This window comes from Ursus arctos, unplaced genomic scaffold, assembly GCF_023065955.2.
Source record: "Ursus arctos isolate Adak ecotype North America unplaced genomic scaffold, UrsArc2.0 scaffold_30, whole genome shotgun sequence".
NCBI classification, from domain to species: Eukaryota; Metazoa; Chordata; class Mammalia; order Carnivora; family Ursidae; genus Ursus; species Ursus arctos.
The window spans coordinates 10096151-10109861 of NW_026622986.1; the positions used below are offsets into that span (position 1 = coordinate 10096151).

General features: G+C 42.8%; 1 protein-coding gene across 3 annotated transcripts in view; it reads left to right on the forward strand.

The window, feature by feature from the left end:
* MPP7 (MAGUK p55 scaffold protein 7) overlaps positions 1–13711 on the forward strand; it is a 283281-nt gene that overhangs the window by 103622 nt on the left and 165948 nt on the right. The window contains exons 1-3 of one of the 3 annotated variants that reach the window (XM_044378520.3): positions 3598–6885; positions 7020–7170; positions 12359–12477. In XM_044378520.3, the coding sequence (XP_044234455.1) occupies positions 7152–7170; positions 12359–12477 (138 nt within the window). In that variant the 5' untranslated portion in view covers positions 3598–6885; positions 7020–7151. Of the gene's footprint in view, positions 1–3597; positions 6886–7019; positions 7171–12358; positions 12478–13711 lie in introns of those variants that run through there. The other 2 variants (XM_057304655.1, XM_057304654.1) reach the window with 2 other exon arrangements.

Here is a 13711-nt window from a genome sequence, read left to right on the forward strand (position 1 = left end):
AATGATCCGTTCCCTGGACCCACAGTCTGGATTTTGAAACAGGACCGTGTGCTGGCACACAGTTTACATAAGCCAGTATTGTCAGAAGTTTGTCAATGAATATGTTCTACTGATGGCATCACAATTGTAGCAACGGATGTTTCTTGCAGGGGTTTGTGGAGTATGTTTATCTTGAACGTGAGATACCTTGAACTTAGCTGTTGGAGAACAGAGCACATTTTGTCCTGTTTCTTTTCTTCCCCACTCTTCCTTACTATGGAAATGTCTAGATTGACGTGGGTCACGGGTGTGTGATCACTTATTTTCATTTCTGTTTAGTTCACTCTTTACCCCAAAACATGGGGTCCGTCATTGGCATGTGTTTTTGCCTGTTGTGGAAAGCCTTTCTCCCTCTTAATATATCCCAGCATGATAAACTTAAATTTTGTCATCTGTCTCCTTAATGCTTGGGTCTACTCATATATTTGGCATTTACTTTGAAATTTATTATTTTTTAAATTTGTTTATTAGCATGTGAGTGCAAGAGCACGAGTGGGGGGGAGCAGAGGGAGAGGGAGAGGGAGAATCAGACTCCCTGCTGAGCAGAGAGCCTGACTGGGGCCTTGAATCCAGGACCCTGAGATCATGACCTGAGCCAAAATCAGGAGTCCAACCCTTAACTGACTGAGCCACCCAGGTGCCCCAAGAATTTTTTTATTTAAAAAATGCTTGCATACGTTTAATAGCCGAGTGAGGTGTCATTCTAAGCTTTTCAGATAACTCATTTAGTCCTCATTACAGTCCTGCAGGGTTAGTACTACTATGTCTACAGGTTAAAAATGGCTGCACAGAGATGTTAATTACCAGCGGCAGTGGCGGAATTCACAGTTCTGTCATTTGGCTCTGGAGACTAAGCATCCTACCCCCGGGGCCTTTGTAAGTGTGGTTCTTTTCCTACAAGATTTTTCTACCCCCCTAGTTGATGTCTGTGCTTCCTTCAGGTCAGCACAGTGGTCACTTCCCCGGGGAAGGTTCCCCTGATGTTGTTCATCTCCCTTGGTTACACTTTCCTGGCATCTCCACCCCCTCCCTTAATTAAAGCGCCTTTCACAGTTACAACTTTGCTTTTGTTTTCCCTGGAGTTTCCTACACTATGCCTAGGGGATGAATCTGTTTGCTTTTTCCCTTCCCCTCACCTTTGTAGCCCCAGTCCTTATCAGTGCCTGGCGTGCGGCCAGCACCCAGTATTTGTAGAGTGAGGTTGGAAGGGAGCAGGTGGCATTTGGAAATGCGAGGGTTTCGGGAGTTTGCCCACTTCCTACGCACACTCCTTGAAATAGTATCAAGTATGTTATGTTAAATCTGTTTGTGCAACTTTGAGGTAAGTATGTTTCCATGATTGTTTTGTCTTTCAGATAATCTCTGGGGTCCTGAAGGAGGGGAATAAGTCAGCAGTAGCTGTCACCAGAAGGTTAATTATTTAGTGAATTGGTCTGAGATTGCGTGGATAGAGTTATACTTTCAGGGGATAGCAAGTAGCCGTCCTCTGTGGCTGGAATGGAATTTCAGGGGAAGTTGTGAGCTACAGGGCTGGAGAAAGGCTTATGTCAGGTTACTACCCAGAAGTGAAATTTTTTAAAATTATAAAAGTAATACCGATTTTGTAAAAACTCAAGCAGTGCAGAAATGGATACAGCAAAAATGAAAGTAATCATTTCCTGTTCTGGTTTCTCTTCTTAAATGACACACTGATAAAGTTGGAGATTGGTCCTGCAGATGGCCTCCGGGCTCCTTGGAAGTAGAATGCATGAGTGAATGAATGAGTGAATCACTGGATCAAGGGGAATGTAAGCTTTCAATTTTCATTGTCAATAACGAATACCAATGTATGACTTCCCTGCTTTATTCATTTTTCTATTCTCCCCAAAGCCTCTTTCAGCCTTTTCTTTCAGATGCAAACACTCTCTTCCGTCCCCTGACTCAGTAGGTGACCTCTGTGGAAGAGTTTACTGAAAATACAGCCGCGGTCATAAGGCGACTTGCCACGCGTCCCTGTACCATTTCCACCGTATTCCGCCTTCCTGTTTGGAACCGTAGGTGAGGCAGCCACACTTTGACCTAACGCCATCCCTTCACTTGTGCCAGACCCCCTTCTCCGCATCTGCTGGGGCACAGAGCTGCGGCAGATCCCTCCCTCTCTCTCGTTGTCAGAATTTCTCTGTCGTGGATCTGTACCACGAGCACACATAAAATGCTGGGCTGGGTTGTCTTCCCCATCGTAAAAACATCGCCACTCCTCATTCCCTTACCAACAGCAGTTCTCTTTGGTAAGGGATTGTAAGGGTTGTCTGTCTTTGTAGGAGTTGTCTGTGTTTGCTTTTTCCACCGCGTCTCTGGTTTTGGTGTTCTTCATCCAGGCTTCTTCGCTCCTCATGGTGCCAGAGTCCACAAGCTCCATGTTGCTTAATCCAATGGCTGGTCCTCCGTCCTTACTTTACCTGGCCTGTCAGTGACGTTGGACGTAGTGGGTCATTCATTCTTCCTGTCCACACTTGGGTTCCTAGATAATATCCTCCCGATGCAACTCTGACTGCTTGTCAGCTGTTCCACTTCTAACAGTGGAGACCCCAGGCCTCAGTCCTAGGCTCCTTTTATGTCTACACTCATGACCTTGACGATCTCCTTCAGGCTCATGGTTTTGAATACAATCCATATGCCAGTGGCTCCGAAGTACAGATCTTCAGCCCAGACTGCTCTGCTGCGCTCTGGACTCCTGTAGCCAGCTGCCCACTGCATCTCCACCCAGATACCCACTAGAGACCTTGAACTTGACGTGTTCAACACTGACCTTCCCTGTCACACTGATGGCAACTTCAAATAGTCTTAGAGAAATGCTTGATTCTTTTTTTCCCCCCATACTCCTCATTTAGACAGAAATTCATAGCTAGCTCTTGCTTCAAAATCTCTCCAGAATTGGTATACTTCCAGAGCTTCCGCTGGCTGCTGCCTGGTTCAGGCTGCCATCATCATCGTGTGCCTGGATGGTGCACTGACCCTCTGACATGGTTCTCTGACTCTGCCCTTGCTCCCCTGCTGTCTCTTCTCAATTCAGCAGCTGGAATGGTGCTTTTTAAAAGTGTAAGATCATGTTACCCCTTCACTCAGAACCCTGCAAAGGCTCTCTCTTTCCCTCTAAAGTAAAAGTTAAATTCTTCGCAATATTTGTACTACAAGACCCTACATGAACTGGTTCCTGATTTCCTCTGTTACATCGTTTCTTACATCTCTCCCTCTTCTCCCTTTGCTGGAGTCATGCTGGGCTTCTTGCCCTTCCTCAGATACTCCAGGCATGCCCTATCTCTTTGAGGTTTGGGTTTTTGTATCGTCTGATCCCTCTGCCTGGAATGCTTGTCCCTCAGATACTCCCATGGCTCACTCCTTCACCTTCAAGTCTTTGTTCATTTGTCACTTGCTGCTTGTAGTGTACCCAGACTCCCTCATTTGTCATTTCCTTGTGAGTGGCCCAGAAGTGGATCTGTCGTACACTTCTCTACTTCTTCTTTTTTTTAAGATTTTATTTATTTGTTTAGAGAGCACAAGCTGGGGGAGGGGCAGAGGAAGTGGGAGAGAGAGAATCTCAAGCAGACTCCACGCTGAGTGTAGAGCCCAACGTGGGGCTCGATCTCACGACTCTTGAGATCATGACCTGAGCCCAAATCAAGAGTTGAATGCCTAACTGACTGAGCCACCCAGGTGCCTCTACTTTTTTTTCTGTCAGTACTTGTCGCTTTCCAACATACTGTATAGTTTACTTCTAATGCTTACTACTTGTCTCCCCCCTAGAGCATTAGCTCCGTAAAGGTAGGGATCATTGTCTCTTTGGTTTACTGATACATCCCAAACACCTTGACCAGCATCTGGTACATTTGAACTTATAGTGGTCAATAAATACTGATTGAATGAATGAATATTTATCCCAGCAAATGACTGCTCAGCTTGTTTTCCCATGCCTTTGTCAAGACTGGGTATTTGTAAATTTATTTATTTATTTTTAAAATTTTTTATTTATTTAAATAATCTCTACACCCAGCACAGGGCTCAAACTCATGACCCTGAGATCAAGAGTCACATGCTCTCCATACTGAGCCAGCCAGGCGCTGCTGGGTATTTGTAAATTTATTTCCTTAATTGGTAGGAGGAAATGATATGCTTTGCTTGACTTTTTAGAATTTTAAAAAATTATGTGTTGGATTGAACTTTGGGGGGGCCCTGTCATCTACCACCGTCTGCCCACTCCTGTGTCATTCCCCATTTTTCTCTCAATTTATTCTTCTCTCATTATATTTAATATCAGTCACTTGCTTGGTGCAAATAAGTTTTAGTTTCTCTGCGAACTTCTTTGTTTTTTTTTTTTGTTTTTTTTGATGTGTGAAAATTTTGTTATAAAGTCTGTTAGTGATGGCCAGTTATATTTTCTAAGTTCTTTGTATGCTAAAAGCATTTAAGTCCAACATGACAAAAATATTCTATGAAATGTTCCAGTAGTTTATATTTGATATATTTGATCCATCTGTAATTTGGGTATCAGGTTAGGCTTTCAACTTTTCTCTTTAAGGTAGCTCTTGAAGGCTTTTGAGTAGGACATTGAAATGCTGGGATTCTTACAGAAGCACAGGCAGAGCTGAGGTTAAGTCCTGGATGTGCCACTTGCTAGGCTAAATGTATTTCCTCCTGTACAAAGAAGGTAGTCATGGAACCTACTTATGGAGAGCAGTGGGCGAGGTAACCTGCAAAGCACTTACCTTAGCTCCGTAAGTGTTAGGTAGGATTACTACTAACACTTGCATCTGGTAATAATTATTAATATTATTTTAGGAAGCTTCATTAGTTGGTGGTAGGAAGGAAAGATTAAGGAAGGGAGAGAGTAGAAATAGACATAATTTTTAATAACTAGCTTTTTAGGCAAAGTGAAAACTGTAGAGGGTTCCACTGTGATGGTGGGAACCTTTCTTTACCTACAGTTAAAATTACTATCCAGGGGCGCCTGGGTGACTCAGTTAAGTGGCTGACTCTTGATTTTGGCTCAGGTCATGATCTCAGGGTCGTGAGATCAAGCCCCGTGTTGGGCTCTGTAAGGAGTCTGTTGGGGAGTCTCTCCTTCTGCCCCTCCCTATGCTTGTTCTCTCTTTCTCTCTCTCTCAAATAAAGAAATCTTTAAAAAAATATTAAAAAAATAAAATTACTATCCAAAGTCCAGTGATTCGAGTAATCTTATGAAGTAATGAAACCCTAATCCCAGATGAGAACAACTCCTAATAATCTTCTGATTAATACATTATAATGTTGGGTGAAATGTTTATTCAACATTGTTCCATTTCCATATGGATTAGGTCAGTGTTGTCTGCCTTCCCCAAACCTTGATCAAATCACTGGTCTGTTACGGAACAATACATTTTATATCAAGATAATAAGATTATTATAGAATTATGACTTCAGCTTCACAACACTACTCTTATTTAAAGAAAACAACAACAACCCACCACAGGACAAGTTGCTAAAGCATCAAAGTATTTCAGTCTGTATGTGAAGCACTCACACTGAGCCTCTGTCACTTGTGTTGTCCAGGGCTCCAAAAGCCTCAAGAACGTACTCTGACTGTCAGCTGTTGGAGGTGGGGAGTAAGCATTTAGATTTTTATCTTTAAGGAAGATGACCGATATGTTTATCTTTCGGTGTAGGAAGGCTACGGAGAAGCCAGCTGTGGCACATTGAACTTCAAATGAGTCAGTGAAGTTAAATTCAGATCGTGGTCTCCATGTGCGAAGGCTTAATGGACTGCCTTGCAGAGTGAGCAATTCAGTCTGTATTCAGAGATTCTCATCAGTATATTATTTTTCATGATTTCAGACAGCCCGCATTTGCCATCTAACATTCCTTGGGAAGGGGAGAGTAGAGTACAATATTTAGATCCTAAATGGCAGGCTTCAGTGACCAATTTAAAAATGTTAAAACACCTGTGCATCTCTCTGCAATTAGCTCCTTTGGCTCTAAACACCTCCCTTAGTTCCTAAAACGTTGCTCTTTGTACTTTGTATTGTTTTCCCAGTGTTAGGTTGTTTTTGTTTTTTTTTTTTGTTTTTTTTTACGTGTTGGAAAACAGCACTCTATCTCTGCCCTCTTTTATAAACACTAGGCATTTTTGAGGAGGTTGAAGTTAAGAGAGCACTCTTTGGCTAGGCATAAGTGTTCCTCATGTGTCACCTTTGAACTTAGAACTTTGACTTACTTAATGTCCTCTCACTGAGCTGTTGGGTCCAGGCTCAACGTATTGCTAAAATCAGCAAGCATTGTAAATGCAAGCCTTTGATTTAATACGATTTCAAAATCCCTGTTAGTGAAACCTTTACCTTCAGTAACAACTGATGAAATATTTTTCATTGTGTCCCCACTGCCAGACAGCAGAAAGCCACACCAGAATACAAGCAGAAAGGCAACATCCCTCCTCCCCAAAAGAAGAGAACTCCCTGCTGTGCTCCCACACGCACGCTCGTGCACGCTTACACCTACGTATAGAAGATTGGGCCAAGGATCGTTTCATCGCCTCTCTGCTCCAAATCCATATTTTACTGCCTGCTCTTGCAGGTTAAGCTGGGCCCTTTAATTCTTCTTCTTTGCAGCTGGCGTGATGCTGAGCTTTGTCGGGGGAGGTCACTAGTGGCACGCTGCAGGAAGAAGAGGTAGCTCTTCCTTGTTCTGGTGTATTTCACTCGTTTCTGTTCCTCCCATAGGATTGGCAGCAGCACATGTGGGAAGCATCCAGGGGTGCTTACCCCCTTTGACTTCTGGTGGCACCCCGTGGACAGCTCTGTTTTGAGTTTCAGCGACACCCCTGTAGGGAAATTACTGGTGGGTCTCTCAGGGAACCCAGAAGTCAGCTTCCCAATCTTGACCATCCAGCACCCCAATGGGGGGGGGGGTTCTGTTTGCCAGTCCCTTTCACACTTTTCTGCTCACCTGTAGGGATTATTTTGGCTTTCCAGTCGGTGGTTTCCAGTTGCCCAGGCTCTCCCCACTGACCCTGGTGAAGCATTGGTCCCAGCCGTGGTTTTCTGCCCACCGGTACCCTGGAGAGGTGTTTCCTGCTGGCCCGGTGACAGTGGGCAGGCTCTGGCATGGAGATCCAGCCATCGGGTGGGTCTGGTGAGCTGTAATCACACCACCTCTAATGAGCTAAGAATCCTAGTCTTGGGGCGGGAGCTCCTCTTCCACTGTTGTCTCCTTCTGGGTCTTCTCCTTTAGCCCTAGGTATTCTTGAGATTTTGCGTTACCATGTTATAGATAATCCTCCGTTATAGATTTATATTAAACTTTCCTGGTTCAAATTACGGCACAGCGCTCGTCTGTAGGTTGGGCCATGACTGAGGCAAACGTACAAAGCAGAAATTTGGGTTTGAGTACTTCCTACTCTTTTCTTCAGCCTTACAGAGTTTTAGTGCCTTTGAAAATCTATACATTTACGTGATTATTGCTGACTTTTCATCTTGGGTGTCCTCCACACTGCCGTGCATCCTTCCAGGCCCTATTTTCCTTCCTTCAGACCCTAGGTCACTTCCTGGCAGCTTTTGCAGAGTCTTCTTTGGCCTTTGCTGATCGCTCTCTCCTTTAAATCGCTGTAATTGTACGTGTTAATCAAATGAACCTTGTGTTTTAGTTTTGCTCTTGTTGCCTTCTTTTCTCTCAGTATATAAAATCGCTAACACAAAAATCCTGCCTGTTTTCCTGCTGCAACATTTTTATGAGATAGTTTTTTCATGTGTGTCTTTGACAGTGTCTTGTATCACGTCTACCCAAATAGAACGTGAGATTTCTTTTCCACTATTAAAATGATCTCTCAGAGAAGAGAGCGCTGCCGTATTGTGAAGCCGTTACCAAATTTCTTATAGACCATTTTCTCTTTACTTACACAAAAATGTGTTGATTGGAGAAGCCGTAAGTATTCTCATATAACCCAAATTCCTGTTTTTGGAGTCATCGAGAGATCATCTGACAGGATTGTTGTTGTTGTTGTTTTTAAAGAGACAAGGAAGTTTAAACCAGGTTAATATTTCTTGGAGAGGGCTTAATAACCTCACACCTGCACGTGTTAGAGATACTTAGAGAGTAGGTAAGTGCTTTTGTTGTGGAGATAAAAAGAGGTGTAGAACAGGTGGAAAAGCAACCGGCTTTACCTAGAGTCTTAGTGACGGCATCTCCCACGCATTCAAAGAAGTGTTGTATCTCAAATAACTGGAAGTGAGAATGATCTCTTCCAGCTCTACAGGTGGTAGTCATGATAAAGAAGTCATTGTAAAGAATTTAAATAAAATGGTTGCATGAAATATGTAAGTGGGGCAAAACCCTAGATACCTAAATTATGATATGTGTACTCGATAGGTAATTCAAAGTGTGTGTTCCTAACCAGATGATAAATACTATAAACAGGAATGGGCATCTCGTTGACATCCATGAAAATTAATTTGCTGTTTGAATATTTTATCTGCAACCTAAACATCTGTTTACTTTACTTGGCAGGAATATACATTTTGAATCTTTACTTGGACAAATAGGAGATCATTATTAATTTTTAAAAGACTTATTTATTATTTTAGAGAGAGAGAGAGCACGTGCACGAGAGCAGGGGGGAAGGGGAAAGGGAGAGAGAATCTGAAGCAGACTCCACGCTGAGTGCAGAGCCTGATGGCAGGGCCGGTTCTCATGATCCCGAGATCATCATTATAAATAGGATTGCTTTCTCTTTGGGTGTACAGGATATGTATTCTGTGTAATCCAAGGTGTAAGATCTCTGGGGTAGAGGTGGTGGCCGATTCTCCGCTACTTGTATAGAGGAACTAGTGTCGTGCTCCGAATGGAAGAACTCGTAAATGCTGATTCTTAGGAGTGTAAGCTTTCAAGATGTAACTCAGGTGTGATTCTTTGCTGAAGCCTTCCCTGATGTCTTCTCCTCCTTTGGAGGAACTGACCACTTACCTTGCCTCGCCATGCAGTCTCACCCTGCTCTGCACTTCCTAACCAGCTTGTCTGTGCTCGTCCTCTATACCGTGACGTCCTGAGGACAGGGATCATGTCTGATTTGTCTTAGACCTTCAGGTAGGCACCGTAATGGTGCCCTGGAATGAAGCACTCATGAGCTTGAATGACCGCAGAGGAGTATCGTCCCAGTTCTTGCTCAGATTTAGGTAAGATTAAATAGATTTAGGTAGATGTAGGTAAGATGGTTCAAGATATCCCTTGTTAGCTAAATTCTCATTACTTGCTCTCTGAATGTCAAGGAACAAAAATATTTGGATTTCATAGTGGTGTTCATTATTGGAACTCTAGGAGCTGAATATAAAAAGCACCTGTGAGAACAGGGACCTGGTTTTCACCATGGACTGAGCTGGTTTCTGGGGCGTCCCCGACGCGCTCGAGTGGAAGTGATTGTCCATGCTACCTGCTTTGACGCCACTCACCTGCCCTCCCGGCTCTTCTCAGCCTCTCTTTCATTTCTGATTGGCACTGCTCTGTCTCTTCTGGCTTTGGTGTGGCTACCAGATGTGGGAGCTCAAGAGAAGTGACTGCTGTTGTCACTAGGGTGCCAGACTAGGGTGGCATATAAATTAGGATTGCATAAAGCTAGGAAAACCCAGAAAACGCAGGTTTATGAGCTACTGCTAACAGAGAAATTATTATTTTAATGTAAACATAATATGGTTTATTCCCACAAAAAGTTAAGCAGTACTTGGGTAAAGTTAACACTTTCCATATGTAAAAGACCAGGGCGGTTTTATTTCTAAGTGTGGTGTGGGTCCTGTGGAACGTATAGCTAAGCTGCTGTTTTGACTCTGTACCATTGCAGTGGGGTTTTCATTCCAGAGGAGACATTAAGAAAAGAAGAATATATATATATGTATTTTTATCAAGTGCCTGTTCTGTGCCAGCCACAGGGCTCAGTGCTGCTGTGTGCATTGTTCCCTTGAATTCTTACAACAGTCATATTTACCACAATGTCTCCTTTGGTTTTAATTGTATTTTGAGATAATTGTGGTTTCACGTGTTGTAAGAAATAATACAGATCCCGTGTACTCTTGACCCGGCTTCCTTCAATGGTAGCATCTTGCATAACTATAGTAATTGCGAGGGGCACCTTGTCACTGAGGCAGCCCATTAACCTGTCTCACATTTCACCTGTGTCACATGCACTTACTTGTGTATACGTACATGTTTGTGTTTTTTTTTTTTTTCTGTTCCATTTTATTACATGTGCAGATTACCATTTCTTTTTCAGCATATGAGGGAAACAAGGCTGAGGTTAAGTTAAGCAAAATAACCGAAGTATAGACCTGGTTTGAGTCTTAGGTCTGTTTGACTCAGACTTTTGCTTTTTCAGTAGTAGTAGTGATGGGAGCGCCTGAATGGCTCGGTCGGTTGAGCATCCGACTCTTGGTTTCGGCTCAGGTCATGATCTCGGGGTCGTGAGATGGAGCCCTGTATCGGGTTCTGTGCTCAGCACGGAGTCTGCTTAAGACCCTCTCTCCCTCTGTGCCTACCTCCCCTTCTCTAAAATAAACAAATAAATATTTTTTAAAAATAATGATGAATAACAGTAATAATAACAAAAATGGCTGAAGCTCACTGAGTTACATATGAAACAGACACCATGTGCCAGGGGCTCTTCTAATACCCCCAATTCAAACCCCCCTCCCAACAATTATACCTCATAAATTATATTATAGTTAGTATCAGTAATTAAACTAATCATATTACCAAGGAATAAGGAATTATTTTTACTGCTCCTGGAATCAATAATAAAATAGTGAAGCGCTACCTTTTTTTTTTTTTTTTCACATAATTTTCAATTTGAACCTCTCACCTTAACCATTGATGTTGGGAATTGTCATTACTTTAAATGTGTGTGTATATGTGTACGTGTAAAGTGAGACCTGTATTATTAGACATTGAATTAGGTTGGGACACCTTAGAAATGTTTTTACAAAGTTATAAATAAGAAGTGACTTTAGGCAAGATGCCAGGTTTTTAAGGGAATAAATACAAACCATCAAGAATACTTAAGAATGTAGTAGGGAGAAATTTTCTTGTTTTTTTTTTTTTTTTTCCTAGAGAATTATAGATCTTTCTGGCCAAATGCAGTCCCAGGAATGTTTGAGTTTAATCTAACCTCTCGAGTTACAGATCCCACTTTCCAAGCAAACGCTAATACATTCGCTTGCGAATTATCACTGATTATCAGAATATTACAGTGCTTTCGGAAGATAATAGATCTACGAATCAGCAGGCTGGAATTTACGACTCTTTGCAAGTTAAGTATCTTGTAAAGCTGTCCCTCTGAGGAACAACAGCCCTTAACTCAGTGCAGAAATAACAACAGGCCCGGGTGTTGTAGACCCCAGGCGCTCTCGGTGTTTTTGTAGACAGCAGACAGAAAAAAAGGAATTTTGTCCTTTTCACCTCATGTAATCCCACCGGAGAGTGAAACATGTGCTAAGAGTTGGTCCTGACTGCTGCCAGGTCACCTCCCTGAAGAGTCCCGGGCAGGCACTGTCGCAACATTGCTTGGACAGGAGTCCGACGGCCGCTGAAGGAGATGGATGGTTTGTGCAGCAGGCTGCTGTGGGACACGGCGCTACTGTCTACCCCGAGGAAGCTTCTAGTGGGGAGGGCCTCGAGTAACCCGCATCTTTTACCTTAACTCTTTCAGAGGGTGTCACGGACGCCCAGATTAGGGTACAATTTAAACTCAACTCAGCGTAGCTGCTTGTTGTTTTAAAAACGGTCAGCTACAAGAAAGCCACACCGGGCATGGTTTAATCTGTCTTACTTTTTGGAACTTGATTTCGGATGTTAGATAATGCAAATGTTTTTGAAGCTATATATTATTAGGAACTATTTGGAAACCACAAAACCTTGTTTAATGGACCACTCTATCAATTTTCTGCTCTTCTAAGGAAGTTTTTCCTATTCATGACTCATTTCACTCTTTGGCGAACATCGAGGGAAATGTAATAACGATTAAGGAAAGGAATGTATGCGTTTTCTTCTTTTTCTGAAAGCTTGTACACATTTTCTGTCCCGGGTTATGTAAACTTGGACGCCTGTAGAAGGTTGACCACCACAAGGTAAAAGCTAGTCGGTTAATACATGCTTGTTTGGGATTTAAAAATCAAAAAGGCTCGTTGGCTTCTTGGGAGAAGTGTTTTGCTTGATGGCCCAGAATACAGATCCAGTAAAAACGACATGTTGCAGCCGTCGTTTACGCACACCTTAAGCGAAATTAATGAGATCACTCTAAGATTACGCTTTGTGTTTTATTTTCATTTTATAGGTCTGTATGAGCTGTTGGCTGCTTTGCCAGCCCAGCTGCAGCCACATGTGGATAGCCAGGAAGACCTGACCTTCCTCTGGGATATGTTTGGTGAAAAAAGCCTGCATTCACTGGTAAAGGTAAACCACGCTGATGTCAGATTCTCGTTGCGGGAAAACATATGGAAAAATATTTTGAGCGCCATCTAGTAAACCAGGAGATCAAATTGTTGCTGTCTGAAAACAAAACAGCCTTGTTCCATTTCCCTGACGGGCGTGGAAGTTGTTAAAGATTCTACCAAAAATACGTAGATGATTTCACTTAGTGGTGGTGACCTGGCTGTGAATACTAATGCGGCCAGCATGGGCCTGCCCGTGTGGGGAGGAAGAATATGAAATAGTAGCAGGAAGGTTTAGACTCCTTACGGTCAACATTCGCGAGCCCGAATCTAACTTAAATAAATAAATGTTCACAGCAAAAATTAGAAGGAGTATATTTTCTGAGGTTAAGGCTGGCAGTAGTTCCATAGGCCACATTAATTTAAAATAATTTCCTTTAACAAAGTCAACTGAAATTCGAGCAAGCTATTTCTTTTTTTGGCACAACGCCCTCGAAATGGTATTTTGTGTATAAATACGCTGAGGCTAAATACGAATCCAAACAGTTTCTGGAGACGGTTTCGGTAAAGCCTCATGCCATGGAAATGATCAGCCACCAGAAATGAGATCTTGCCACACAGCAATGCTGGGAGCGATCAGGACTCTTAAAATAGGAAAATGAGAACAAGGAGCTTCCTGGAAAATATGCCACTTTTGCTTCTGGAAATATGAATTGCATTTTCTTTCATTTCACTCAGGCTGAAAAAAATTGTGATCCGGAGATGGACGCCTCTGGTGCCTTCACTCTGTCTGGACCGATACTGAGTTCAGCTAAATTTGTTACGGTTGTCTGTCCGGAGAGAAGGCTATTACTGATGTATAGTATTTGAAAATGAGCCACTTCTGAGGTGCTGTTGCTTCACAGGATAGAAGAATTCTTGTTACTTTTTTTTTTTCCCTTGTCGAATTTGCTGAAATTTGCATGCCTCAAGCAGTGGCAACTCTCAAGAAATGAAAATGTTGAGATGTGGCATTTTCCTAGTAAAACCCGTAAAGACTAGAGTCCTTTAGTTAGTTTTTATGTAACTGACAAGGTATCTTTGTGTTCTGAAAAATTTTTGGTCGTTTAGTTGCTCTGTTGGGATGTGAAATGGCTTGAGAGGGACACCCGGGTGGTTCCGTCGGTTAAGCGTCTGCCTTCTGATCAGGTCATGATGCCAGGGTCCTGGGATTGAGTCCTGCATCGTGTCGAATGTGTGGAAGTTGGGTAGCCCTG